The sequence below is a fragment of the Gracilinanus agilis genome, chromosome 1, assembly GCF_016433145.1.
Source record: "Gracilinanus agilis isolate LMUSP501 chromosome 1, AgileGrace, whole genome shotgun sequence".
Classification (NCBI taxonomy): domain Eukaryota; kingdom Metazoa; phylum Chordata; class Mammalia; order Didelphimorphia; family Didelphidae; genus Gracilinanus; species Gracilinanus agilis.
In genome coordinates this window covers 27,931,315-27,956,507 of record NC_058130.1, presented here as the reverse complement: position 1 = coordinate 27,956,507, position 25,193 = coordinate 27,931,315, and the positions used below count along the sequence as shown (strand labels likewise).

General features: G+C 51.3%; 1 protein-coding gene across 1 annotated transcript in view; it reads right to left on the bottom strand.

The window, feature by feature from the left end:
• The window catches only part of ATXN7 (ataxin 7), a 62,317-nt gene that overhangs the window by 9,408 nt on the left and 27,716 nt on the right, over positions 1 to 25,193 (bottom strand). Inside the window, exons 5-7 of the mRNA XM_044675713.1 lie at positions 4,557 to 4,806; positions 2,842 to 3,104; positions 1,894 to 1,976 (exon numbers count right to left, since the gene is read on the bottom strand). Of these exons, the coding sequence (XP_044531648.1) occupies positions 1,894 to 1,976; positions 2,842 to 3,104; positions 4,557 to 4,806 (596 nt within the window). The remainder of the gene's footprint in view (positions 1 to 1,893; positions 1,977 to 2,841; positions 3,105 to 4,556; positions 4,807 to 25,193) is intronic.

The following is a 25,193-nucleotide window of genomic DNA, read 5'->3' as shown; positions in this document are numbered from 1 at the left end:
AGCTCGCCCTTCCCGGGGTCGCTCTGACCAAAATCTCCTCCTTTCAGATGAACACGGATGCTCGCGCTCTGGTTCTGCTCGGTCCAAGTCCGCCTGACTGTTCTGCCGAGCTGGGAGCCTTCCTCGGGCCTGGCTAGGATGGAGCTCCGTCCCGGGGCCCCGGCAAAGCCGGAAAGCAGGTTAGTCCGGCGTGGCCCGTCCTGGCTGAAGCCAAGCACGCCCTTCGGCTAGTCTTCTGCCCCCAAGTCCTCGCCGAGCATTTCTTTAATATGTTCGAGAATGTTCTTCAGAATTCCACTTGTTTTCTTCTTTCAAAAACCAGAATCAAAGGACCATCGACCGCCAGGGACTGCCTGCGGGGGAGGAGGCGCGCCGAGCCCGCCTCTAGCTCAGTCTCCAGCGAGCCCCCATCACGCCGCCGATGGCCCGGGAAGTGCCGCGAGTGCTTCTGTCCACGAGAGCCGCCGGGAGCTCCGTGCCCGCCGCCGGGCTCTGACCTCGCACAGGCCTAAGCCGAGGGGCTCAGCCGCTGCACAGAGTCCCGAGGGAGGAGCACGAAAGCGGCTTGTTGGAGGGCCTGAGCAGAGCGAAGATGGCGGGGGCAGCGGTGGAGGCCATTTCTTCTAGGACGTCGGTCACAAAGGGGAGAGCGACAGAGACGGTCCAGTGGCCGAACGAGGCCGAAGGAAGGCTACCTACCCAAAGGGCCGGGGAGACCCGAGGTGGGAGCAGGCAGGGGACGACAGCAGTCACGGCCGAAACACGTTCCTGCAGGGGATGGAGGCGGTCGGACAAGCTCACCGCGCCCAAGAGAGCTCCTTCCGAGGGCGAAGGCGAGCTGCCCACGTGCTGCGAGGGGCCCGGAAGGGGCTCGCGGTCTGGCCTCCAGCCGGCGGAAAGGGAAGCGTGCGTGGGCACGTCCGGCGACGGACCGGCATCTGCGAGCGAGGCGGACGGAGAAGGCTCGAGGACGCAGGAAACGGAACCGGCCGACCAAGCCGTCAAGCTTCCGCCTTCAGAACAGGCCGGCTTTGAGGGATGGAGCAAACGAGCCTCCCTGGACAGCGTTTGCCAGAAGCGGCCGAAGCCAACGCACCCGAGTTTGCAGAGCAGCAGCCTGTCTCGGCTCCTGGCGCCCTGCTAGCATCGAGGAAACCGGCCCGCTCCTCCTCGGGCTTCCCACGTCGCCATTCGCCTCCAGCTCCTCGGGCCTTTTCTAGCCCTCCGGAGAACCGACAGTCCCAGGCGCCCTACCCTGGGCCCTCCTCGGGCCACCTCGTCCACCGGATCCCACGGACCAAGATGTCATTCGGGATATGAAAGAGCAGAGAAGATGTTCCAGGAAGAAGCCAACATAGCAGAGGCCTGTCACTATTGTTCTAACCCTAAAGATGTACTTAGGGGGATGACAATGGGTGGGGGGGGTTGCTGGAGTCTGGAACTAGGCTATAAGACAAACATTAAAGAGTGTGAAGAGAAAAATGTGGCCTTCCATGGAAGGACTCGTCTTAGGATCAATTTGCAGGTCGTGGGGCAGTTGACTAAAAATTAGCGTACATTTAAAAGCATTCCATTTTGTGAGTTAAAGGAACCTTAATGTTCTTTAAAAATCAATCTTGAGACCTAAGAGCCTCACATTTTTATTTATGCAAAAAGGATTCCACTGCTCTGAAAATGAAAGCATGCGAGTGAGGGGAGGAGGAAGGCAGCCCATCCTCGCTTCAGGCCTGGCTGCGTCCTGCTCAAGCTAGTTGCTACCTGGGCCAAACTCCGGGGCTGCCAACTACAAGTGGACACGAGTCCCGGGTCATTAAGCCAAGCGTTAGAGAGACGCCTGGGAGAGCAGCGAGTGGACAGCACGAGGGCCCGGCCGGAGGACAGAAGATGGCCTACCTTGCATGTCAGAGACCTAGTGCAGGGCTTCTTGGTTTCCACATCGATGACGCCACAATATATGTCAGGGTCAAACTCTCTCTCTGTCAGAAAGACACAGACACATTACAATGAGCCCCGGAACACACCTAGGTTTGGTTTTCTCCCCCTTCAGTTACAATTTAAATGAGCAATTCCTCTATTAATACACATAAAATTATAAACTAATCCATCTACCAAATAGTAATATTGATTTAAGGGGGAAAAAAGAGTTGTGATTTGTTTTCTCTGAGGCTCTTTCCCTCTCTTGGCCTTCGTTTCCCCATCTATAAATTAAGAGGGCCGGATTGGAGGGCCTTGGAGGTCTCCTCCTCCCTAGGATCCCTGTGAAGCAGCTAAGGGAGAGGAAGCATCTCTGAGGGAGGAGGGGAAGGTCTCTCTCAAATAAGCCTGGAGAACAGGTTCTGAGATGGCTTATCCTCATCACTATAAACACACTGAGAACAAGGGTTAAGTCACAACATTTTTCATATTTTGTCATCTAAGAGCAACCACAGAGGGCCACCATTGGCGTCACACGACCTGGGTTCAAAGCCTGCCTGGGCCACATAGTAGCCATGTGACTTAACTGTTCCCTCCTTCTCGGATACAAAGGAATTGCCATCTACATTGGTGGAGCAAGGTTTTACAAAGGGAACTTCTCTCTGCTGATGGAATCACAGGCCCCAGCCAGAAAACAACAACAGAAGCCCACAAAAGCCCTGAGAACACAAAAACTGAAACCTCAAGACAAGTCCTTTAAAGACAAGAGCCATGGTAAGAAATATGTGATCCCAGAGTCACAGTGAGGGCTCGACTAGAAGCTCCAAAAGGGTCTGTGAGGACTTTCTGAGTTAATTCACCAGACACAGAGCACCCCTACTTTTGGAAAAAAAAGTGTTACCAAGATAGCAGCAGATGAAAAGTTACCTGATAATCTCTTATGTAAAAATTTCCTATTATTTGAATTATCTTCTGGCTTCTTTTCCAAAATTGGAGGGGTGGGAAGAAGACCTTGACCATTCAGTATCTGTCCAGGGGAAGGCAAGGGTGGCTTTGGTATTGAGGGACAATTAAGGCCAGTCTTGATGGAGGAACTCAGAGCAGCAGAGCCAGCCGAACCGAGAGCAGTTTTCAGTAGTGCCCCGTCCATCTTTGGGGGGATCTTTTCCACCTTGACTGAAGGTGTCAAGCTACCATTGATGGAGAGAAAAAGAAGACAGGCACCTCAGAGCCGAGTAGGTCATGGAGGATCAGTCCAGAAAAGGGTTCTCAACCAGAGGTTCTCGAATGTGTCGGGGACACAGGATGTGGGGGTGAAGGGAAAGGCCCTGGTGCCATAGGCACGAGGCAGTGGTACAGTGGGGGGATAGCTGGCCTGAGAGGCCCAAGCCTAAGCCTCTGACATCTCACATCAGTTCTCATAGCCTAAGGCAGTGATTCCCAAAGTGGGCGCCACTGCCCCCTGGTGGGTGCTGCAGCGATCCAGGGAGGCAGTGAATTTATCTTTCCTATTCATTGCTATTAAAATTTAAAAAAAATTTAATTTCTAGGTAGCTAAGTAATATTTTCTCTGGAAAGGGGGCGGCAGGCCAAAAAAGTTTGGGAACCACTGGTCTAAGGCAACTCTCTACGACCATTCCGATGAGTTGCCCACCTACATTAGGAAGGCTTCTGCATGAGGAATTTGTAGATCGGGACAAAAAGTAAGACAAAAACACCAGATCTGTAAAAAGCCAGCAAGACCACCTGGAAAATCCTCATGGGAAAAACTTTCTTAAAGATAATGTTCCTAAAAATAAAAAGGAAAAAAACAAAATATAAAAAACTCCCAAATTCAGTACAGCTAGAAGAAAAAGTCATCTTAATGACAGAAGTTTGCAGCATTAGAGCATAATAATTCAAATTAGGCTAAGAGAATCTTGCCAAGAGTCGAGGTCCTCTGGGAGACGGCCAGCAAAGGAATAAAAATAAGTTCAAATGAACGTAGTGACTGACCATAAAATCATTCTCCCATGTTTTAGAAGCTTTGTCTCACACAGGTTCGAGAGGGGCTCAGAGAAAGGTAACCTTTAGCCCGTTCTGGGCAAACATCAGCAGTCTCGAGCAAGCCTGGTCTACGTGGATGAGGTTTTCCCCAGGCGTTAGTCTTGCTCGTGCTTTCACAGGTTGTGACTGCCTGGACCATTCGGTGGTCAGGTTTTGCTTGGCTTTCCAACACCCTCAGGAACGAAGGCAAGGCTTTCTGTGTCTGGAGAGGCTGGGCGCTTCGCTACGGGGACAAAGCATGGCACAGCAGAGCCTGGAGCCTGGGCAGCTTCCCCAGGTTGGCAGCATTGTGGTAAGGGGAAATCAGAGAAGAAGCTGAGATAGAGATGGGGCTGTCTGCACTCTCCCCCTGACTTGAGGGGCCTCCCACCCCCCACAGCCGACTGCCTCAGCCAAAAACCTGCCCCCGAGACGCACCCAAATCCAGCTGGCAGGAGATGGGTGTCCTCTCCTCCCCGCGCAGGACATGGAGACCAGCCCCAGAGCCCCCATCTCGGAAACAACCAGCAGAACAAGGGTTTTCCCGCAGGGAGCCTCTTCTGGCTCCTTACGCTGCCCCAGAGCCCCCCAAGGGATCTCTCAGAGAACGTGCTCACATTTTGTCATGGGGAATTCGGCCGTGCTGCACGGGCTGCATGGGCCTACTATTTCCACTGAGCTGCGGCTTGTCTTTGGGTGGCTTCAACAACCTGGAATTGGACGAGGGCGCACCAAGAACTCCGCCGCACGCACGGCTGCTCACTCCTGCGCTGTTACTTTTACTTTTTGTCAGAGAAGAAAAGAAGGAGTACACAGAAGAGGATGATGCTGTCAGGGGTGTCTTGTTGGAGGAGCTGTGTCTTCTCTCTGAAAAGCAAGACAAAAACAACTCAACTCAGATGAGGATATTTTCCCATCAAAATCCTGGAAGATCAAACCTTGCCCTGAAAACCAAAAATTTTAAAGAAAATCCCTCAACCGGCCCCCAAAGCCTGGTGGGCTGCCCTCAGATCCCGGGAGCATTTGTCCTTCCAGGCTAAAAGGGGGTCAAGGTATCCAGGGGTCCTCCTTTTCAGCCCCCATGGGCCCCCGGGCTTGCAGCAACCTCTTTGGGTCTTGCCAGAGTCAAATGCCCTTTGCCTGGGGGTCAAGTCTCTTCGTTTACCTGCAGGGATGCAGAGGAAATACCAGAGGGCTTTTCTCTCTTCTTCTTGAGCTTTGGAATAGTGGAATAGCAACCCGGGTGAGCGAACTGTACTTGAGAAGTTTTCTCATACTTTTATCACTGCCCACTAACAGCTGACACCATAGAAAATGCTTCTGAAGTTCTTATCACCCTTCCTTAAGTATTTGTACTGAAATAACTCCCTTTTTAGGATCTGAACTGGCTGCCAGAATGGTCAAACTCAGGTTCACACCATTAAGATGCCAAAGGTCTAGGACAAAATACCATACATAGAAAGCGAAGTGATTCAGAATTAAGTGGGGACCACACAGGCTTATAATTGAGAAAAGATCTCAAAAATGAACTAGACCACAGAAGTATCAGCTTTTTTCCACAAAGGCTATCATTTGCATTAGGAATTGCATGAAAAAGTACAATTTGCATAAGCAAATCATTCAGTATTTTTAAGATGGTAACTTGTTATTTACCATCAATCAATCTTATAATAAAGTCTTTAAAAATATGAATTTGTTGTATGCTATTATTGGGTACCAAATACTTTTCATGTTCTAGGTAAATTCCTAGTTTTCATAAAAAGCAAAGTAATATCTCAGTGTCTACAAGAACCACTCCAAACTCCCACTGCCAAGTGTCTTTTTATAGCAGTGACTTTGAGTCTTCATCTTTGGAAGTTTTTTTGGTCAATGATGCTTCTGAGACGCTGAAGGGGGCGGACAGTGACCATGATCCAATGAGGTCAGCCACCAATGCAGCAAAATTCCCAACTTTATTCCCCAAACACCACACTTACAAATTGTAAAGGAAATTCTTGGTTCTCTTTGTCTATTCTGAGTTTACACTTGTGAAAAGGGAATCCTTTGTTCTCCTTGCCTAGCTGGAGTTAAAACTTTGGTTAAGAATAACTTAAGTACCCCTACTTAGTACCTCACTAGATTGTGAGGACCAGATTTTGTCTACTTTTTTGTCTACTTTTGAATTAATCAACAAAAGCTAGGGGGAAGCTGGGTAGCTCAGTGGATTGAGAGCCAGGCCTAGAGACGGGAGGTCCTAGGTTCAAATCCAGCCTCAGACACTTCCCAGCTGTGTGACCCTGGGCAAGTCACTTGACCCCCATTGCCTACCCTTACCAATCTTCCACCTATAAGTCAATACACAGAAGTTAAGGGTTTAAAAATTTAAAAAAAAAAAAAAAAGCTATATACCCACACTTAACCCCAAAGGGAAACTCTTACACAGGAGTTTACATCTCCAAAAGGAAGACACCCCTACTTAACCTTAAGTAGGGGGAAGTCTGCATCTCAGTGCTAGACTGGGTGACAACTCAGTGAATCCTAGGAGGAGAGTTAACACCTTTAGAGTGACAGGTCAATCCCACAGACACTGCCCTTGGGCAAGGCTGGACAATTTGGAAACTGTGATTGGCCCCTGTGAAGAGGGGCAGGAACAGGAAGCCACCTTAAAAGCCATGAAATCCTTGGGCTGAGGCAGTCTGGTGAAGTTGAGTCTCCTGGAGATAGTCTTCAAGGGAACTTCACTGGAGACTGCAGTGTGAATCATGGCTTCAGCTTAGATTCTGGATTAGATTATAGACTACTTTGTTGGGTGAGTGAAAAGGGCTGACTCCTTCCTAGTGTCCTAAGAGACTAGCTTCCATCTTGGAGGAGGACTCGTAGTCACTCACTACTGGCCCTCCTGGCTGAGGACTAGTACAGGTATTCTCTCTAACCTCTCTCACATTTCTCTACTTTATTGTTTCCCCTCTAATTTGGTAAATAAACTTCTGACTTGAGATATAATAACTTCGGCAACCACGTTATTTCATATATTTTAAGTCCAGCCACTAAATTTAACCTTTACAAAATACCCGTCACCCCTGTTCGAAAGTCTGAGACAGGTGATTTGCAAGAATCATTCTACTTTCAAAAAACAGTTTTTGTTTCTGAAATGAGATGGCACCTGAGGAGTTAGCCAGAAGCACCCAAAGTTAAAACAAAGCCAATCTTTTGAAACTGGCATCAAGTTCAATCTCATTATGTCCTGTACCATTTCTCTAGGGAGGCTGACCCTGGGGCCATGCTGTCATGAAAAATTAGAAGGAGGCTGCTAGAGATGCTCTGGGAGTCTGCACGGGGAAGGAAGGGATGGCAAAATTCAAGTGGATTCTACATTGTGGGATAAGTCATTCTTGGGCTGGCGTAGGGTTAAAGTTACTGATGTGGAAGAAAATGACTGCTTTCTATTTCCTGGGGGCAGGGATTTTCCAACAGGCTCCTTCCTGGGGCAAAGGTGTTCCATTTATCTAATTATCAGATGATGGATTTTTTGGATGGAACATTTTCAGTGTTCAGGTTAGATGACATTCTCCTCTCACTGCACTTTCCCCACTAAGCTATTACCAAAATTCTTCTTTCCTATGCCTTATTTCTCACCATAGAATTTAATTCAATTCATTCCCACTCTCTCAAGATACAAAACTTATAACTGAGTCATACCAGTTGCTGAATCAGAGTGGCGAGTCTACCCCAAACCCTTATTCCTCCCTCCCACCCCATGAGAGGTGTGTGAAGCAAGGCCTGGTCTTGCCACCCCACAGCCCCAGGGAAGTGGCTACAGATGCCTCTAACGTGCTCTGAGGTTGGGAGGCTGGCCGGAAAGCACCTACTCAAACACGTCCAGGACAGAAACGGCGCGCTTTCATCTGCCGCAACGGCCCGTCTCCCCACGGAACCCGACTCTCCTGGCCTTGAGGAGCTGACCGAGCACAGGAAGAGCCTCCTCCAGTGACCCCACTGCCAGGTCTTCCCAGGGGGGACGGCTCCACCCTGGGGTTCCTGCTCAAGACAGGCTGTTTCTAGCACCCACGAAGACGCGTGATGGGGCACCTCGAGGAGCACCTTGGCCCAGGGGCTCAGTCTAACTGCAGTGTGGTTTGCGGGCCCAAAAGAGAGTCCAAGTCCCTGCCCTCCCCTCTCTCCTGGCCCGACAAGCGGCCCCCGGCTAGTGGGCCTGAACCCTCAGAGAGCAAAGGCAGTACGTGAGTGGGAGAAAAGGCATTGAGCCTCGGAGGCCTTCGGAAGGAGAAGGCAGTGAACAGCGGAGATCTGACTTGTTTTAAAGTTCTTTTAAAATCTCAAGTCACCGAGGCAAATCCGGTGCTGCCTGGCTGCTCCTCCGGCGGCATCAGCGGGGACTCCAGGGACGAATCCCAGCTGGCTGGCCGGAGCCAAGCCCCTTCCTGAGCCTCCTCTAAGGCTGGGATCACCTGCATGAGCAGGCCCTTAGGAAGAGCCTTCCGGGGGCAGGTGCCGGACAGAAGAGACAGACGTGCCTTCGGTGGCACCACGGACACGGGGGAAGCCCGAACTTTGAAGGGATGCGAGCAGTGCAAGGAGGGGCACAAGCAGTCCCGGAGCAGCAAAGCCCTCCCGGCAGAGGCGGTCACATCCTCTGGACGGGCCCCTCCTGGAGCCGTGAGGGCAGGCTCGCCCGGGCCCTGCGGCCACACTGGAATGGATGCTCCGGACGTCACTGTAGCTTTACTGATCATGTTAAACTTTCCCCAATTCCATCTGAGCCTGGCTCAGGTCCTGCTCGGGAGGGCTGGGGGGGCCCTGGCACGTGTTGGCCCCCCTCAGGACCCCGGGCGCAGCCGGCTTTCACAGTGGCTGGAGCACAGCCATGGAATCAGGAGCCCCAAATTCAGCTCCTCCCCCAGCGACGTGCCTCTGTGCCTCGGTTTCCTTGTCTATAAAGGAGGGCGGGCTGTGAGCATCACAGAATCACTTGTAAAGGACTTTGCAAGCCTGCTAAGCACCCCCCCCCCAGCTATGATGGGGAACTGGTGGTGGCTGTGGCTCCTGCGGGCCCCGCTTGTAGCGGCCAGCCTCGACTTTCCCTGCAGAATCTTGAAGCTGTTTCCAAAAAGGGCTGCCATAGCGCGAGCCTCCAGCCTCCTTCCCCCCTGAGCTCCCTCCCTGCAGGGGTCTTCCTCTCTGGGCTCTCTCCCTCCGTGAGGTCTGCCCCCATGCCGGTGTCACCCCGTTTAGACTCCCCGCACCGCCTGCGGTCCAGGCCTGTCCTCTCTGCTAGCCCACCTGTCCCTAAGCAGCTCCTCTCCCCTCCCTCGGCCAGGCACGTGAGCTCCCTCCGAAGCACTGGCCTGGCTGCTTCCCGGATTCAAGTCTCCAAACAGAAAGCAGCATGGTTCATCCTCCCCCTTGTGGGCTTCCTTAGCGTACCAGTGAATGGCATTCAGAGCCTCTGGTCAGTCACCCTCCGGCCCTCAGCGCTCCTCCCCCCCCCCCCCCCCAAATCCTGGCGTCCAAATGATCGCTGATCAAGATGGCGAAGGCCTCCCTTCCCCCTGCTGACGTCCATCCCTTCTCCATCCCCGCTCCCGCAGGATGACTCGCACCCTGGCCTTTCTACTGCCCCCGCGCCAGGCAGCACTCCCGTCCAGGTCCGCGCTCCCTCTCTGCCCGGGCTACCGAAAAGGCTTCTTTTTCAGAAATAGATTTTATTGAAAAGCGCTTTCCAGGACGGCACGTGTAAAACAGCGTCAGCGGCCAGACTGTCAGGGACGGGCAGGAACGAAGGAGGGAGAGAATTTGGAACTCTACATTTTAGAGAAGATGAATGTTTAAAAATGGTTTGTACGTATAACTGGGGGAAAAGTAAATACTTTGGAAGAGAAAACAGAAGGTAAGGATTTAGGAAAAATACATTTTAAATTATGACTATTTGAATACGACCCGACAGCCGAGCGAGGCCCACCTGAAGTCAGCCACAGCTTTCCCACAAAGGTGCTCCCGGCATGTACTTCCCCTCACGTAGGCCACGTTCCGGGCCGGGCGGCCTCCCGCTATTCCTACAAATGACATCTCATGTCCCGGCTCAGTAATGAGACGCGTGTGGATGGCGGATGGAAGGCGGCTTTGAGACCGGAGGGCCCGCGTTCTAGTGCTGCTCTGACACGTCCCCTGGGTCCTGGGCCAGGCACGGGCGCACACCGTGCTCTGGGGATGTTCGAACATTAAATTATAGGAAGCTGCTGCCACGGGCTGACGCCGTCCTCCGCCAAAGCCGTCCCCTGTGCCGCGGCCCCATCGAGCCAACGGGCGCTTGGCTGATTTAGCCTTCTGGACCGGAAACGATGCTGGAAGCGAGCTTTTCCTCCCTTCCCTGTCACGGCTCTCCTCCCCTCCTCCAGGTGGCCCGACTTCTGCGCGTGCTCCGACGTCCACGGGACGGCAGAAACGGCTTTGCAGCCACCAGGGAGCTCCCAGGCCGGTGAGGGTTCAGCACGCCCAGCAGCCTCCGGCCACGGCCCAGGACAGGCTCAAGGGGCCTCCGGCGGAGTTCTGTTCCCGTTCAGTCTCGCTCTCGGCCATGGCAGAGCAGAAGGATTCCTGCTTCTCCCGGCCTGCTTCACAGACGGTGACCATGTCCTGAGGGCTCAGCCTTCTCTCCTCCCGCTGCACCAACGTCCTCTCTCGAGCCACGTCTTGTATTCAGGCAACCCACTGGGGGACGTTCGTCCAGGACCGCTAACCTGCTTGACTCCAATCCTGGCACCGTGGAGGGGCCTAAAGATTGACGGATGGATGGTTTGGCGCACACACACACACACGATCATTACTCATCATACGTCATCATGATTCTGATAACGAGCCCACAGGCCCGACCCGGCCAGCGAATGGAGAGCTCTTGGTCTGGAGTCTCTTCCGGATCCAGCCTCGGGAAGGGCACGTGGCCGGATCCAGCATCCCTCGTGGCACTCGTGGCACATTCACCACAACACAACTATACAAACGGCTTCAGAGCCGTCACCGCATGGCGGGGAAGCCTTGCGTGAGCCGCTGCCCCTCATCAAAGGAAGCCGAAGCTTTTAGAGGCAGCATTCCAGAACTTCCTCAACAAGGCCCTCGCTGGCTTTTTTCAGGTACCTGCATTCCAGGGGAACAACCCCTGAATCCACACCTGGGCCCCTCGACACCATGCTCTGCCCCTGAAATACTGCAGGCCCTTCGGGGCTAGCACACACTGGGGACTCCCTCAAGTTTTCCTTGAAAACTCCAGTCCAAAGCGCCCCCCCAAACTGTACTTCTCTGGGGCCGAGCCTCGGCCCCTCAGCATGACAGACTTTTACAGGAATCGATGAAGGGTCCCCAAGGGCCCCTCTAAACACCAGTCCCGAGATTCGGGGGCTGCGGGGGGCTGCGGGAAAAGCCCTCCCCAAGAGGCCTAGCAGAGGGGCTATCAGGCAACAAAGGGCACCGCAAAGAGGCGAACTAGCAAGAAGGAAAGCGGGACACGTCCTGGCCGGGGCCTGGGAACAACCGAGTTGGCTGGAGCGTGTCCACGGCAGGCACACAAGACGCCTCGGCCTAAGGCACTGCGGGGGCACCGACAGAGGAAGGCGAGGCTGCGTGGGGTCACGGCTCTTTTTTTGAAGCATATTTCACAGAAAACAACCAGAACCTCCATGAAATACCCCCATAAGTTCCATGGTCAGAGGCAGAACTTATTGACGAAGGAAATCGCTTCCCCTCTCAGGTTCTTTAGGGAAAAAATGAAGGTCTCAGGCTAGAGAATCTCTAAAATTCCTTCCAGCTCAAAATCTTATTATGGAAGGAAAATGAACAGAGGCATTCTTACAGGCTTTTTAAAAGTCAGGGGTAGAGGGGTGTTTGGACCCTCCATTTCACTGGCATGGCGGGCTCTCCAAGGGAGGAGATTCCCTTCACTGATTGAGATTAGCAACTTGTCCTCAAACTAAAAGTCTCAGAGGGCTGCCTCAGCATGGAGAGGTTCAGGGGTGCCCGGGGCGCTCAGCTAGCTTGTGAGGAAGGCAGGACTTTCTGCCTCGGAAGCCAAGGGCAGCCTCTCCTTTATGTTCTCAAATCTCAACATTTCAAAAATGGAACGGACTTGGGTGAGAATGGCAAACAAAGCCAAAGGAGCGAGGGGGGTGATTCTTCTCAAAGAGAAGAATATTATAAAGGACCCATCTGAGAATGCACTTTATAAACACAAGCCGGGCAGAAAATGCCTCCTCAGAGGGCCCGGTAAAACCCCCTCTAAGCAGCAAGAGAACAGGGCCCACCTGGAGATCTCCTCTCCCAGACGGAGAGCCTCTCTAAGCCTCAGCCTCAGTTTCCCCAGCTACCAAATGCAGAGGTTTGGCCTGGAGGGTCCCTGCGGCACCGTCTAGCTCTAACTCTAGGCTCTTATGATTGCTATTTATAGCTCTGAGCATGCAGAATCACCAGCTAAGCCCGGGGAGGTTCCTGCAGAAACATGGGCATCTCTCCTTTCTCTTATGAGCAAATGTCTTCAGTAAATAGGGAGGGATCAGAGGCGGGTTTGAGGTGAATATCTGAAGAATATGGTCTGTCCTAACAATATTAGAAAGCCAAACAGGATTTAAAAAATTATCTAGTTCTAGGTTATCTGAACTCTGTATTCCTTGCCCTTTGCCAATAAAACATTCTCCCCCAGCAAGACTATTTGACAATTCCTACACATACAATGTCATGCTATCTCTCAAATAGATGTGTGTACATCGGGGGAACACCTGAGTTCATATGCTGCCTCGGACAGCTACATTACTCCAGGAAATTGCTCAAAGCCACAGGTGATAAAGAATGTGATCTGTGTGCGCCTACTAAGGAAGTCACAAGTCATTAAGTACCAATGTACAGATCTAGTATTTCTTTCAAAAAGAAAACACTCAAGAGAACCCTGACCACTGACAGCAGAAGAATCGCTCTGCTAAGATCTCAACCAGCCCAAAGAAAAGGGTCTCCCTATTTTGTGGCTGCTGAGACAGATCCTAGAATCCGGGATTGAGAGCTGGAAGGGACCTTGGAGGTCACCCAGTGGGAAACCCTCATTTTACAGTGGAGGAAAATGAGGCTCCAAAGGTGAATAGCCCACGGTCCCTCCTCCCCGGCACTGGGCCAAGGAGGAACATTCATAAGCTTCCCTCAAGTATTCAATAGGATGCGTACTCAGGCCAAGTTCCTACCCTGATGCCTTGATTTTCCTGACATTATCCAAGTTGCTTTTAAAGGCACCATATTGCAATACAGGGATCAAGCCTCATAAAACCTGTATTTAAACTAACTCCTGAAGTTCTGGGCAGTGTGAAAGTGATTCCTGCCAATTCTAAAAAATCTTTGGTTTAAAAACGAAGAAAACACTTTCTGATGAATTCTGTTGGTCAAGACATTGTAGCTGAGCATTTAAGAAAAAGGTGAGGAGAAGCTTGCCATTTACTGGATTCTCTCTCTCCCTTTGATATTTTTTAAATGCTACCCATATTAACCAAGAGTAAATTTTAAGAAGCAAGGTATTTCCCCCCTTTCCACCACTCCACTTTAAATTAAAGCCTCATGGATTCTTTGGGGAATCACCGAAATGAATATTTCTAAATGTTTACGGAAAAAGTGTGCCTTAATTTTGACAATCACCATGGTCCATTTTATTTAAAACATCATTATAATGATGTGTCCTTGTCAAAACACAGAGTCTCCAGGCCCCAAGGGGACCTCTCTTAAAAACCCCACGTAACTCACACTGACCTTTACATTTGACTCCAAGCAAGGTAAATAACCTCCTGCCTCTGTCTGGTCCCTGACAGTTTTCTAGGTGCTTTTATGTGTTATCCCACTGGAGACACATTTGGTCGGTTATTCCCTCGGGAGGCGGGGATTATTATTGCTAGGAGTCCATCTCAAAGTGTGCTGAGCAGATTACACAATATTAAAAGAGACACAAACAAAAACACTTATTAAAACTCAACACCGGGCACTCAATTACCTCTTCCACTAGAGGGAAAAAATAAGCAACTGGAAATAGCAATGTCAATACAGGTAACTTTAAAATAATTACAAGGAAACAGCGACTCTGGGGCTGATTCCCCTCAGCCTCCAAGAGAAGGAAAAAGTGGCAAGGAGGAGAGAGCTCTCTGTGAGCACTTAGCTAAAATGAGGTTTAGGAGCCCAGATTGCCTAATCAGATTCCTGAGGTCCTGAGTTTGGAACTTTACCACCGAAATAGTCTGAACTCTCTGGTGTTTCCAGGGCTCTGGGCACAGCATACAGCTGTATCCCATTCACACCAGCAGCAATGGAAAGGCCAGATGACCAGGGGAAAGATCTTGGTGGGGGAAGGGCAGTTATGTGAATGGACTGTAAATACTGTTGCTAAGAAAGCTACAGAATTATGGTGACATTGAATAATGGGTCTGCCAAACAGTCTTCCTCAGGGGGCAGCGGTTCCCTAATTTTGCACTTTCAAGTCAGCTCACAGCTTTGGATTGGGAAGGAACTGTTAATATGTAGGAAGCATGCTGACGATCTGTTGAAAGGCACTGGTTGCCTTCTCCACTTTTTTCTTTCAATAAAGCTTTCTATAATTACAGGAAAATTCCAGTTGTCTAGAGAGGAAAATGAAGAGGGGCCAAATGGTCCAATAGTCTAGCATTCAGGACATAATTTTATTTTTAAAAGAATCAATCATTTAGCTTCATTCCCATTACCAAATGACATGTTGTTCTGATAACTAATCTTGATGTAAGAATCCTGGGTGCTTTAAATCTGCCCTGGTAGAATTCCAAGTGCAGTCTATCTTACCAGCTCATCACAGACAGAAAAAGGCACTTGAGGCGCACCTCCAGCTGCTTAAAGCCAGGCTTTGTATCCCAGTGCCTGGTCGCTGACAGAGGGACGGAATTGTGAATGTGTCAATGAATGTGTCGTCCCTGGGTCTGACCCATTTGGCATCTCAGTCCTGAGACTGCATCCGGGTTTTAGAGTCCTTCTACTTTGGTAACAAATCTAAAAGAAACAGGATCTCCTTCCTCCTCTCTCTGTGTCTCAGCTCAAGGGCCCACATGGGCAGGCACCTCTGTCCGGGACTGTAGGGGGCTTGGGGAGGCGTCACGACCCTGTTGGGAACCAACAATTCTGTCGTCTCTGAACAGACCCCTCCTGGGTCATTTCCCTTTTGGGCCCGAGCTCAAGTGGCAGGCTTTGAGTAATATCTGCACATTGGAGTATCAACAGAGGAGGAGGAAAAACAACATAAAAATCCCTACTTGCTCTGAACCCAGGGTGTTGTGCCTTCAACAAAGACACTGTCATTTCCATTTCAGCTTTCCCCATTTCCTGTACCAACCACTTCCAGTTCAAGTACCAAAATGCCCCCAGTCATTGTACAAAAGCAACTCTCAAGCCACATTTTGGTTTCTGTTCACAACTTTCAAAATGAGAGGAACCAGGCTCTCGTGAAATGTTTCAAAGGAGACTCCCCAACTCTCCCCAAACTTCTGCTACCACAGCACAAATATCATTATTTTTATTATTATTACGTTCCTATTTGTCTGGTATGGAAAAAAGAAACAGCCTGCAAAGGGGGGAGAGGGGGTTAAGAACTTGCCATGGGGAAAAATGGAAGGAACTTGATAATTCAATTAAAAAAGCTATTTCTCTGAAAAGTCAGTCCTCCCAAGGAATCTCAAGCAGAGAGAACAATGTTTTCTAGGAGGTACTGCAGTTCGGAGGAACAATGAAATGACAGCACCATCTGTTGAGTCTCCTGCTCGGTGATTTTAGTCAGCTTCTTCCTGCTATTTTTCACAAGTTTTATGTTTGTTTGTTTGTTGTTTATGGTACATCAGCCTCAATGGCTCCCCAGCACATACAAAAAGGATCCCCATTTATCTCCTGCTAAAAATCATCACAAATTACTCAATTTCCACTCTGCAACCCAACCAATTTGGTAAATGTTTATTCCATAATATGGTCAGTGGAAGTTCAGTGAGACCTTGTCCAGACAGTGAGGTGCTGCTATCCCAATAATAAATGCAGATAACAATTTAAAGTAAACCAACCACAGCTGCTTTGCAGGTAGAAGTATCTGAGAAAAATCTTTTGAGAAGAGTAAGCAGAAGACCCCAATGCTTAGAAATCAGTCCTACAACCTGGCTCTCCAAATTTAAAACTCATTAATATTAAAGCGATCCAGGAGGGACAAGCTTCGGAAACCAAACCACTCAACTGTCCACTCACTTCCTGTGGGAGGCAGTTTTCAGGTCCCCCCCCCCACTGGCTGGATGGGGTGGGGCGTCACAAACAGCCCCCCTCTGCCCGGGTCCTTTCTCACAAGCCCGATGGTCTCCCAGTTCATTCTCACACTCGTCTGAGCCAATCGATGCCTGGCAGGTCACAGCTACCAGCCGGCCGCTCAGCACCCTTCGAGATCTCGGGGAAACGGGTCCAAAGAGTTCTTAAAAGGGATTCCACAGGAAATCCTGAGAAGCGGCGGCCCAAGGCCACGCCACCGCAAGAAAGATGAAGAAAGCAAAGACAACGTGCTCAAAAGAAACGTCGCGCGGTGACTCCATTTTTAGACAGCTACGTAAACACTCCGGGCTCCAAAGGGGACATCCGCGTCGAGGGCACCAGGAGCCTTCGGTCCCAGTTAATGGCAAACCCAGCTCCCATCTGCTTTTGAACTTTGGCCAAATCCCTCTGATGACATTTCAGAGCGGCTTCCGTGGGCTGCCGGCAGCCAGGGGCGCCCGCCTCCCCCACCTCCCCCCTGCGGGCCGGGCGCCCCCAGGGCACACACACCCCCGCGTGCACGCGCACACTCCCTCCCCCGCCCCCAGCCCCACACCCACCTTCCGCAGCAGGCTCCATGCAGAGCTGGGCTCCGGGCCAAGTCCTGCCTCTAACAATGGCGAGAAAACTTAGGCAGCGCTCGGCGCCTGCCTGGCCAGGGCAGGGGCTGCTCGGGGAGGGCTCCGGCTTCACTTCCATTCAGGGCCCGCCGCCGGGTCAGCGGGCCCCCTCGGGGCTGCCCAGCGCCTCCCAGGACGCTCCATGTTTGGGCTTATGTAACGTTTGCTACTACAGTGGGAGCGCTTGAATTACAAAGGTCCTGGCAGATCAACAGAAGCAGGAGGTGGAGTCTCCTCCATCTAATATGGTCACCGGAGTCCTGGCCGATGGAAAGTGATCCCGACTCCCCAAGGCGGAATCCGAGCAATAGGGGAGGTTCATGCCGGCCAGGCTCAAGTCTAGGAAGAGCTCCGAAGAGGCGCGCTGAGACCTCCCTTCCACCTGGCCGCTCCCTTCAAAGGGGCCAGGCCAGGAGGCCGCAGGGTCTGGGGTCCCTCTTTTCACTTTTCATAGGAAGAAAAAGGAGCCCGAGGTCCTGGGCACCCGTTCTGGGAAGAACACGCACCTGCTTCTGGCCTTCTGGCCTTCGTGTTTTTGCAGCCACAGAAAGCTGGCCAGCAGCACTTCCTCCCCTCCCTCGGGGTGCCAGGCCATTGCCGCCTCCTCTTGAACTGGAGAACCCTTTTGGTGCCCCCATCCAAAGGTGCAGGTCTGGCCCTCCCCTGCCTCCCTCTGGAAGACTCCCCGCAGCCATCACAAATCCTCTCTTAGGGACCCTTCCCTGGAATTCTTGTTTCCAAGAGGAGGCCTCAGAGGCAGGAGAGGGGAAAGAGGCTGAGCAAATACCTCAGGCACCAGGAAAGGCCCCACCAATCACGGCATGGCCGGGTGGGCCGCCCCAGGCACCCAGAGGCCCAGAGGCTGGCCGTGCCCTTTCACATGGCCCTTCCTAATCCCTCTCAAAATCCAAGGAGTGAACATCGGGAGTTTAAAGGCCAGGAATTGAGTGCGAAAGCTCCCACAGAGCCGTGGCTGTGGCTTTCTTCTCTCGTCTGCAGGACAGCACTGACCCAAGGCCTCCTCGAGTCACTAAACCAAGAAACATTCATGATGGACAGACAGGCCAAGGGGGAGAAAGAGAAACTCCAACACGGGAGCTCAGTGTCGAGTTTCTTCTCAGGCTGCCACCAGCCTTGCCCAGAGAAGGGGGCCGAGAACAGAATCCTGCTGGCCAAAGGACAACTGGAATTTGTGGCAGCAGTCCTAGGGCTGGTGAGCATTTTCAGGTCTACAAAGTGCTTTACAAAGAAGATCTCAGCACTTTTATTGTTCCCACTTTACAGTGAAGGAAACGGAGGCATACGGAGGTTAAGAGACTTTGCCCAGGGCCAAATGCTTATGTCTGAGGCCAAATTTGAACTCTGGTCTTTCCAGTTGCAGGCCCAGCCCTCTAACCACTGTGCCACCAGTGACCTCTGCCCGAAACTGCCCCTGGCCCAGAGGAGGCGCTCACTGAACAGTGTTGGATGATTCCATGAGAAGTTCTCCTTTGTCCTGCTCTTGTGTGCTGGGGGAAATCTCTGTGGGGGCCTCGAGGCATCAGGGCCAAAAGGCTCCTCGGGAGGCCCACCGAGGGATGGTCTGCCTTTCCTTGGCTCTCTGGTGAAGCTCCATGCTGCTGGCTCTCCGCCCCAGAAGGCTGCCTCATCTCTGAATTTGTCACCCAGGGCGGCCTAGCTCCATGACAGTGTTCTCTGGAGGGCGTTCTTGGTGATCCTGCAGAGGCACTGCTGAGAGGAGGCTGGAGCCCGAGCCTCCATGTGGGCCTTCTGAGCTCTGGGTCCCTCCCTGGAACCCGGGCAGTGATGGGTCCTGCCAATGGGCTTCTCTCCCTTGTCACCCTGCTCTTGGGCCTGAGGCCAGGCCGCTGACACCCAGGGGACAGAGCAGAGAGCAGAGTTCTAATCCTGCTGTGGGCCCTTCTTCACTGGGTAACCCTAGCCAAGTCCCTCCTCTATAAAATGGGACCAACGACCAGGCTGAGGTGGTAAGCGGGTTGTGCACATCTCCCAGTGCTCCAAGAGGCTCCTTATGAGTCTTGTCCTCAAGGAGTGTCCATGCCTGCGCCAAGAGCCAGACAGGCCTCCGCCTCGCCTGTCCATGCTTTCCCTATCTGCAGGCCACAGGCATATTGTCACAGAGCTGGAAGTTCTGGGTTCCAATGTGGCCTCAGATACTTCCTCGCTGCAAGACCCTGGACAAGTCACTTAACCCTGTGGCCTAGCCCTTACCACTCTTCTTGGAACTAATACACACTCTAAGACAGAAGGTAAAGGGTTCAAAAAATGTTTTTCCCAAGAAAAAACACAACTCAGAGTAAAGAACCTCCCCCTCCCCCAGTCGGAGGTTTCTGGTCAGAATAACTGTGTAAATGGAATATGCCCAATGTGTGCAGAGGCAGCTCAGCGCTGCCAGGGACACTTCCCACAGGGAGACCCTGGGTAAGTCATCTCTAACCCAGCAGCCTTCACTTGGCATACTGGAAGGTTCCACTGTGTGCACCCGTGTGTACATGTATGGGTCCATGTGTATACAGGTAGTGCCTCCCCAAACCAAGCACCCCCAACATCTGCCTTTGTTCGAGCCCCAAAGGGAAGGAGGGAAGCTCCAGGCAGCATTGAGGGCTGCCAGAGGTCTTCCTGTTTCCAAATAATAAAATAGGAGTGCTTACCTCCCCCCCCCAGGGGGCTTTAATCACAGCCCACCTCCAGATCTAAAGCCCTCGGGGCGCCCAGACAGGGAGGGGCCAGAGAGGATCCTGGGAGCAGAGGAGGGTCTCAGGGACACCACAAGGCCTTCAGAGAAAGCTGCCTCCATCTTCTTCTCTCCCCTGTTCTGGGGCTGGGCTTGGCCCTGGGCCCACCACTGTCCTCTCCCAGCACGGGCGGCTCCAAGAAGGGCAGCCAGGCACACAGTGTGGCCTCACTCTCTGACCAGGGCCCTGAGGCGATCCCACCAGCAAATACAGGCCTCTCTGAACAGCAGAGTCCTCCCCCCCAGCGGTCCTTCAGTGGTCAAGAGCCCTCCCAGCCTCCCCATTCCCGACATTTGGAGCTTCCCAAAGGCACAACGTGCTGAGATTGGGGACCCAAGCCAGGTCAGGGGTGGGGGGTGCTGGGGCCGCTGGCACAGGAGAGCCTAGAGAGGACGAGAAGGGAGGCCCAGCGCGCCACTCCTCCAGGGGCTTCAGGACCGGAGGTCACGCAAGTTCTAATTGGCACTTAGGCGACCTTGAACGTTCCTGTCCTCCTGCCAAGTGGTCCAGGAAAGGGGGAGAAAGAAGTCTTTGCTCCTGCAACTTTGGCGACCAAAATGGCTTTGTTAGGAAATGCTATTATGTGGTTATTCTTTAAGACACACCATTGACTGACAAAGTGAAATTCGCCCCTTCCTCACTGAGGGGTCCAGGCAGCCAAGAACCAGAAAGCCCTCTGACCGCCTCTGTTTCCTGGGCTGTCAAATGGGGTGGATGCCTCCTGGGCTTGGCTGTGAGGACCCAACCAGACCACCCTCGTGGCCTGGCACTCAGCAGGCATCTGTTAAAGAGTGGCTCCCAGGGGGGCCATCAGCTGTGTCAGGGGGGCTAATCTAGGGACATTTCCAGGCAGATCATCCTTTAGGCCTAGGACCCACTGAATTGTCCCAACTGCTCAAAGGGGGGTTGGGGGGGATGTCGGTTCCTGCTTGCCACACAGTGCAGTTCCCAGCATCCCCTGGGGATAATGAGATTTCTAATGACAATGATCTCCTCTCTGAGGCCCTCCCAAAGACCACAGGTTTTACACGGCTTACCCCCGACTGCCCGAAAAGAACAAAATTAACTCCCTGAGCCAAGTTTCAAATCACACGAAATGGAAATTTCCACAAGGTGCTGGTCAGAAGAGCCTTATTATGGCTGCAATGGGCTTTGGAAAAGATCACCAACAAGCCACTCTGTGGTTCACATCATGGAATAGGGAATCCCAAAGCCTAGCCTTCCTCACCCCAATCTAGGGAGCCCCAGTATTCACATCCACTGGCAGCGCCTGAGGGCGCAGCCACTGGCCAGAACAACCACTGACAAAAGTACCAGAAAAACAAACCCACTGGCAGATTTCAATGCCCCAATCCCAGGCAGGCCTATTAACGCTACTTTCACTGCAGGCTGCCTAATACCTTCCAGGAGTATGAATTCAACAGGCCACCCTTTGAATTTTTTTCTTCAAGTAAATAGCTACAAAATAAGGTTTATGATGCATGAAAATCTGGCTTCAGATCTTCCTACCAACCTCCTTCGTGTCCTGCTGAATTCAACCATCAGTTTGACCCAGCAGATTTCCCATCAAGCACCACCATCAGGCACTTTAAGAGTTTATTATCTGCTCAGAACTCAAACAACCCAATAATCTTAATCTTTCCCCTCTTTTTTACAAAGAGAGTTTGAGTCTATGAAGGGCAGGATGGCCTCTGTTTATTTAAGAGATCTTTAAGACAAAAGCCACTCTGAAGCTGCTGGAGTTGGGGTCTGTACTAACCTTTCCAGAAAACATTTTATCTTAATGTCCACACTGTTATGTTTCCAGCCAGGAATTTCACATAATGGTGGCAGTTAACATCTTCCTTCACATTGCCATTAAGAGGCAAATTACACGAGGCTCTTTCCCCATTCAAGTATTTCAAGAGAGAAGGATAGAGTGGAGATCTACTGCTTGTATTCTACTGTATTTCAAATGACAAAAATGACTGCACAGACCTTTTTTCCCCTCTTCACACACCTGAAAAAAGGATGCAGTTCAGTACTGTTTACCAATACAGTTTCACGTTTTTAAAAAAGACACGACCGTTACAAGCTACAGACACAATCCGGCTTGGAAGGAAGTGCCTACATTTCTTTTTTAAAACGTGAAGCCCATCTGTCGGCACAGCCCTGACCTAAGAGACTAGGCCAAACTGGCCGGTGTCGATAAAAAGCCATATTAAACACTCCCCCTTCTGGTCACTGGCAAGACCACATCCTGACAAGTTTACTTCTCTGAGGGTGGGCAGGTGCGTGCAGGAAGAACTGAGTTGCCCTGCAGAAATGACAGGTCAGAAAAAATATAACTAAAGCAGGAGATCACACATACGAAGTGCTAAATAGGTGCTAGCAATGAAAGGAATTTACATGCCATCCAACTGCTTCTTTAGAAGCTGAAGCAAAGTTGGCTGATCCCATCCAATCATTTCCAAGCACAGGAACCCAAGTCAACAAATACTGTTGTCTATTAATAATGATTAAATGTTTACAAACGTGTAGAGAACACCGTGGTAGGCGATGGGCGTAAAAAGACCAGAATCCATGCGTTCCAGCCCTCCAGGGGGCAAGAGAGATGTCAGGTAAAGAGAGCGGAGCGGAGGGGAAAGGCTTCCTTGGTGGTAAAACCGAAGGCTCTAAGTGGAGAAACAAATATTGCCAAGGATAAAATGAGGAGGGCATTGCCAGAGGAAGGAGGAGCCCAGGGCAAGAAGATCAGATGGCTGACTCCCACCTTGGGCCATTTTCTAGCTGGTGACCCCTGACGAGGCTCCCTTAAATGCTGTCGGCCTGGGGTTTTTTCAGCTATAAAATGGGAATAACAATGGCTTCCAACGTCCAGATTGTGGTGAGGATCAAATGACAACATTTGCAAGACACTCTGCAAAGTGCACTCTGTGAGCGTGTTAATCATGGCGGCGACCGATTCCATCCCATTGCTAGAACCTGAAAAGAGGCCCTGCCTAAGCTGGCCTGGACTGAGACCCGGGTGGGAGGCTTTGGACTCGGCCCCAGACCAGCAGCGTCCAGACAGTGGCTGTACATGTCGCACCCGCTCCCTTCCGCGGGGAGTAGGAAAAGCCAGTCTCGCGCCGGTGCTTCGGTGTCTCAGCCGGACACCAAGATCCTCCCTGGTTCCGCTGCCCGAATCTGGGGTGAGGGGCTCCCTGAAATGTTAAGTTTGAAGCAGAGGCGGCAGCACGTGGCGGCACCACCGCGGTCTCACCTCCTCCAGCTCCCTCCCAGCCCCGGCTAGCTTAGACGATCCCATGCCTTTATGTCGCTCATATCCCGAAACAAAACCAAACACGGAAATCACTACACGGGAGGCCCAAAGCCTCGACCAGAGCTTCTGTGGCTAACAATGAAAAGCACCCACAAATGTGCTGCAGAATATGCTGGGTGTGACGCAGGATTGATGAGAAAAAAACATCTTAATACCTGTTTAAAGGGGGGAGGGTTTGAAATAAATTTCTATAAACTGAGGCATGCATAAACCAGTCTGACATTACTGACATGTGCAGAGGGGAAAAAAATACATTTTTAAAAATCTTTATCTTTTGTCTTAAAATAAATACCATATTTTATTTCCAAGGCAGATGAATGATAAGTGCTGGGCAAAGTGACTTGCCTAGGGTCACACAGCTAAGAAGTGGCAGAGGCCAGAATGGAACCCTGAATCTCCCACCTCTAGGTCTGGCTCTCAATCCACTGAGCCACCCAACTGCCCCCAATTTGTAGAAAATGTCACTGGTATTAATCAGTTTGTGACGAAAGCAAAATTAATTTATGTGATTAATTTAGAATTTCAATACCAAGAGTGATACAAATTACTGATCAAATGGTCAACTTTATATTTTCTTTGAGAATGAAAATACTGTTACTCTTGAGATTTTTTCCATTTTGCATGTCAACAGTTCCATGACAACTCTTACAGCTCTGAGTGATTTACAGCCAATAGCCACTGAAATATTGTTAATAATCACATTCTGCTGGTAACGCCTATGCAAAGAAGCCAGTCCGCCTCCTCCCTTGAAGTAAAGATGGCGTTTTTAGGGCGCCTCCATTTCTGCGCTCGTGCCGGCTCAATGTCCCGGGAGGGGAGCTCTGCGCTGTCACACGGCTAAAGCAGAAGCAGGGCGGCCCCTTGGCCCGCCTTGACAGGGAAAGGAAGGGAGAAGGGAGCAGGGCAACATCCATGCGCACTGCCTGCGCCAACACCCGGCCTGCCTCTCCCCAAAGGAAGGAGCGGCTCCATGACAACAGGTGCCGCGGTACCGGGAGGCCCCAGAGAGCTGGGACGGCTGCACGTGCTCCCTGGATCTGTGGGAGGAAACAAGGATGGGGCAAACGCTTCATTCGGTCCTCCTGACGGCGGCCTCTGGCCAGAGCACTCGTGGATGGCAGGAAAATGGAATCTGACGGCTCTCGGCTGAAACTGGTTAACCTCATGAAATAAAAACTTAACTTTCCACTCAGTCTTCAAACCAAACTGAAATGTAACTTTTTAAAATGCCTGATATGACCAAATTCTAGTAAAGGGAAACTCCGTCCCTGCATTCTCCCAAAGTCTTTTACAAATAGCAAAAACTTGTTATTAATATTCTGGTTGATTAAACTTCTTTATTTGATGGTAATTTTTACTCATAAATAACACAATTTCTGCACTTCAAGTATTATGTAGGATGTAAATTCACATATTAACCAAACTACCCCATTACACTTCGAGAGAATACGGCGCATTTTGCTCTGACACCTACATATTCTGAAACAAATTAATTGGCTGATGAGGTCTGAGTAATTTCTGTTTACTCATCATCTGATGAAAATGACATTTTGAAGAGAACATATTCTGTGCTAGCACCTTTCAAACAACAATAAAACCCTTCAAAGTTTTAAGGAGGGGGCAGCTGGGTGGCTCAATGGATTGAGAGTCAGACTCAGAGACTGGAGGTCCTGGGTTCAAATCTGGCCTCAGACACTTCCTAGCTGTGTGACCCTGGGCAAGTCACTTAACCCCCATTGCCTATTAAAAAAAAAAAAAAGTTTTAAAGGAATGTCAAAGCACCCAAAGTAAGCCTTCCTGGTTATGTGAGCAACAAAATGGACTGGACATTGTCTTGGGACCCCATGACTTCTCCAACCTCAACCTCAGCTACCTCTGTGAACCAGACCCTAGAATCCAAAGGAAGGTGTCTGTCTGTCTGTCATCCCATGAGCTGAGGCTGAGCTTGCTGAGAGCCCTCCTCCGCCAGCAGGCCAAAGGCCCGCTCAGTTCTCTCTCGCTCCTTCCATGTTGCGGAGACCTCGGCTCCAGGAGGCACAAGACTGCCCAGACTACGACGGACAGACAAAAGCCCTTCAGAAGCAAAAACCCTGATAGGGTGGCAACTTCATGGCGCCAGTGCTGCCAAGCTGAACGGCCAGTGCCAGGCCAGAGAGCCGAGGAACTGAGGGGGCAGAAGGCCATGTGCGAGGGATGCCGGAGAGCACTGACCTAAGCCTGAGAGGAGGCACACAGCGTCCAGCAGGGGCCAGTTCTGAG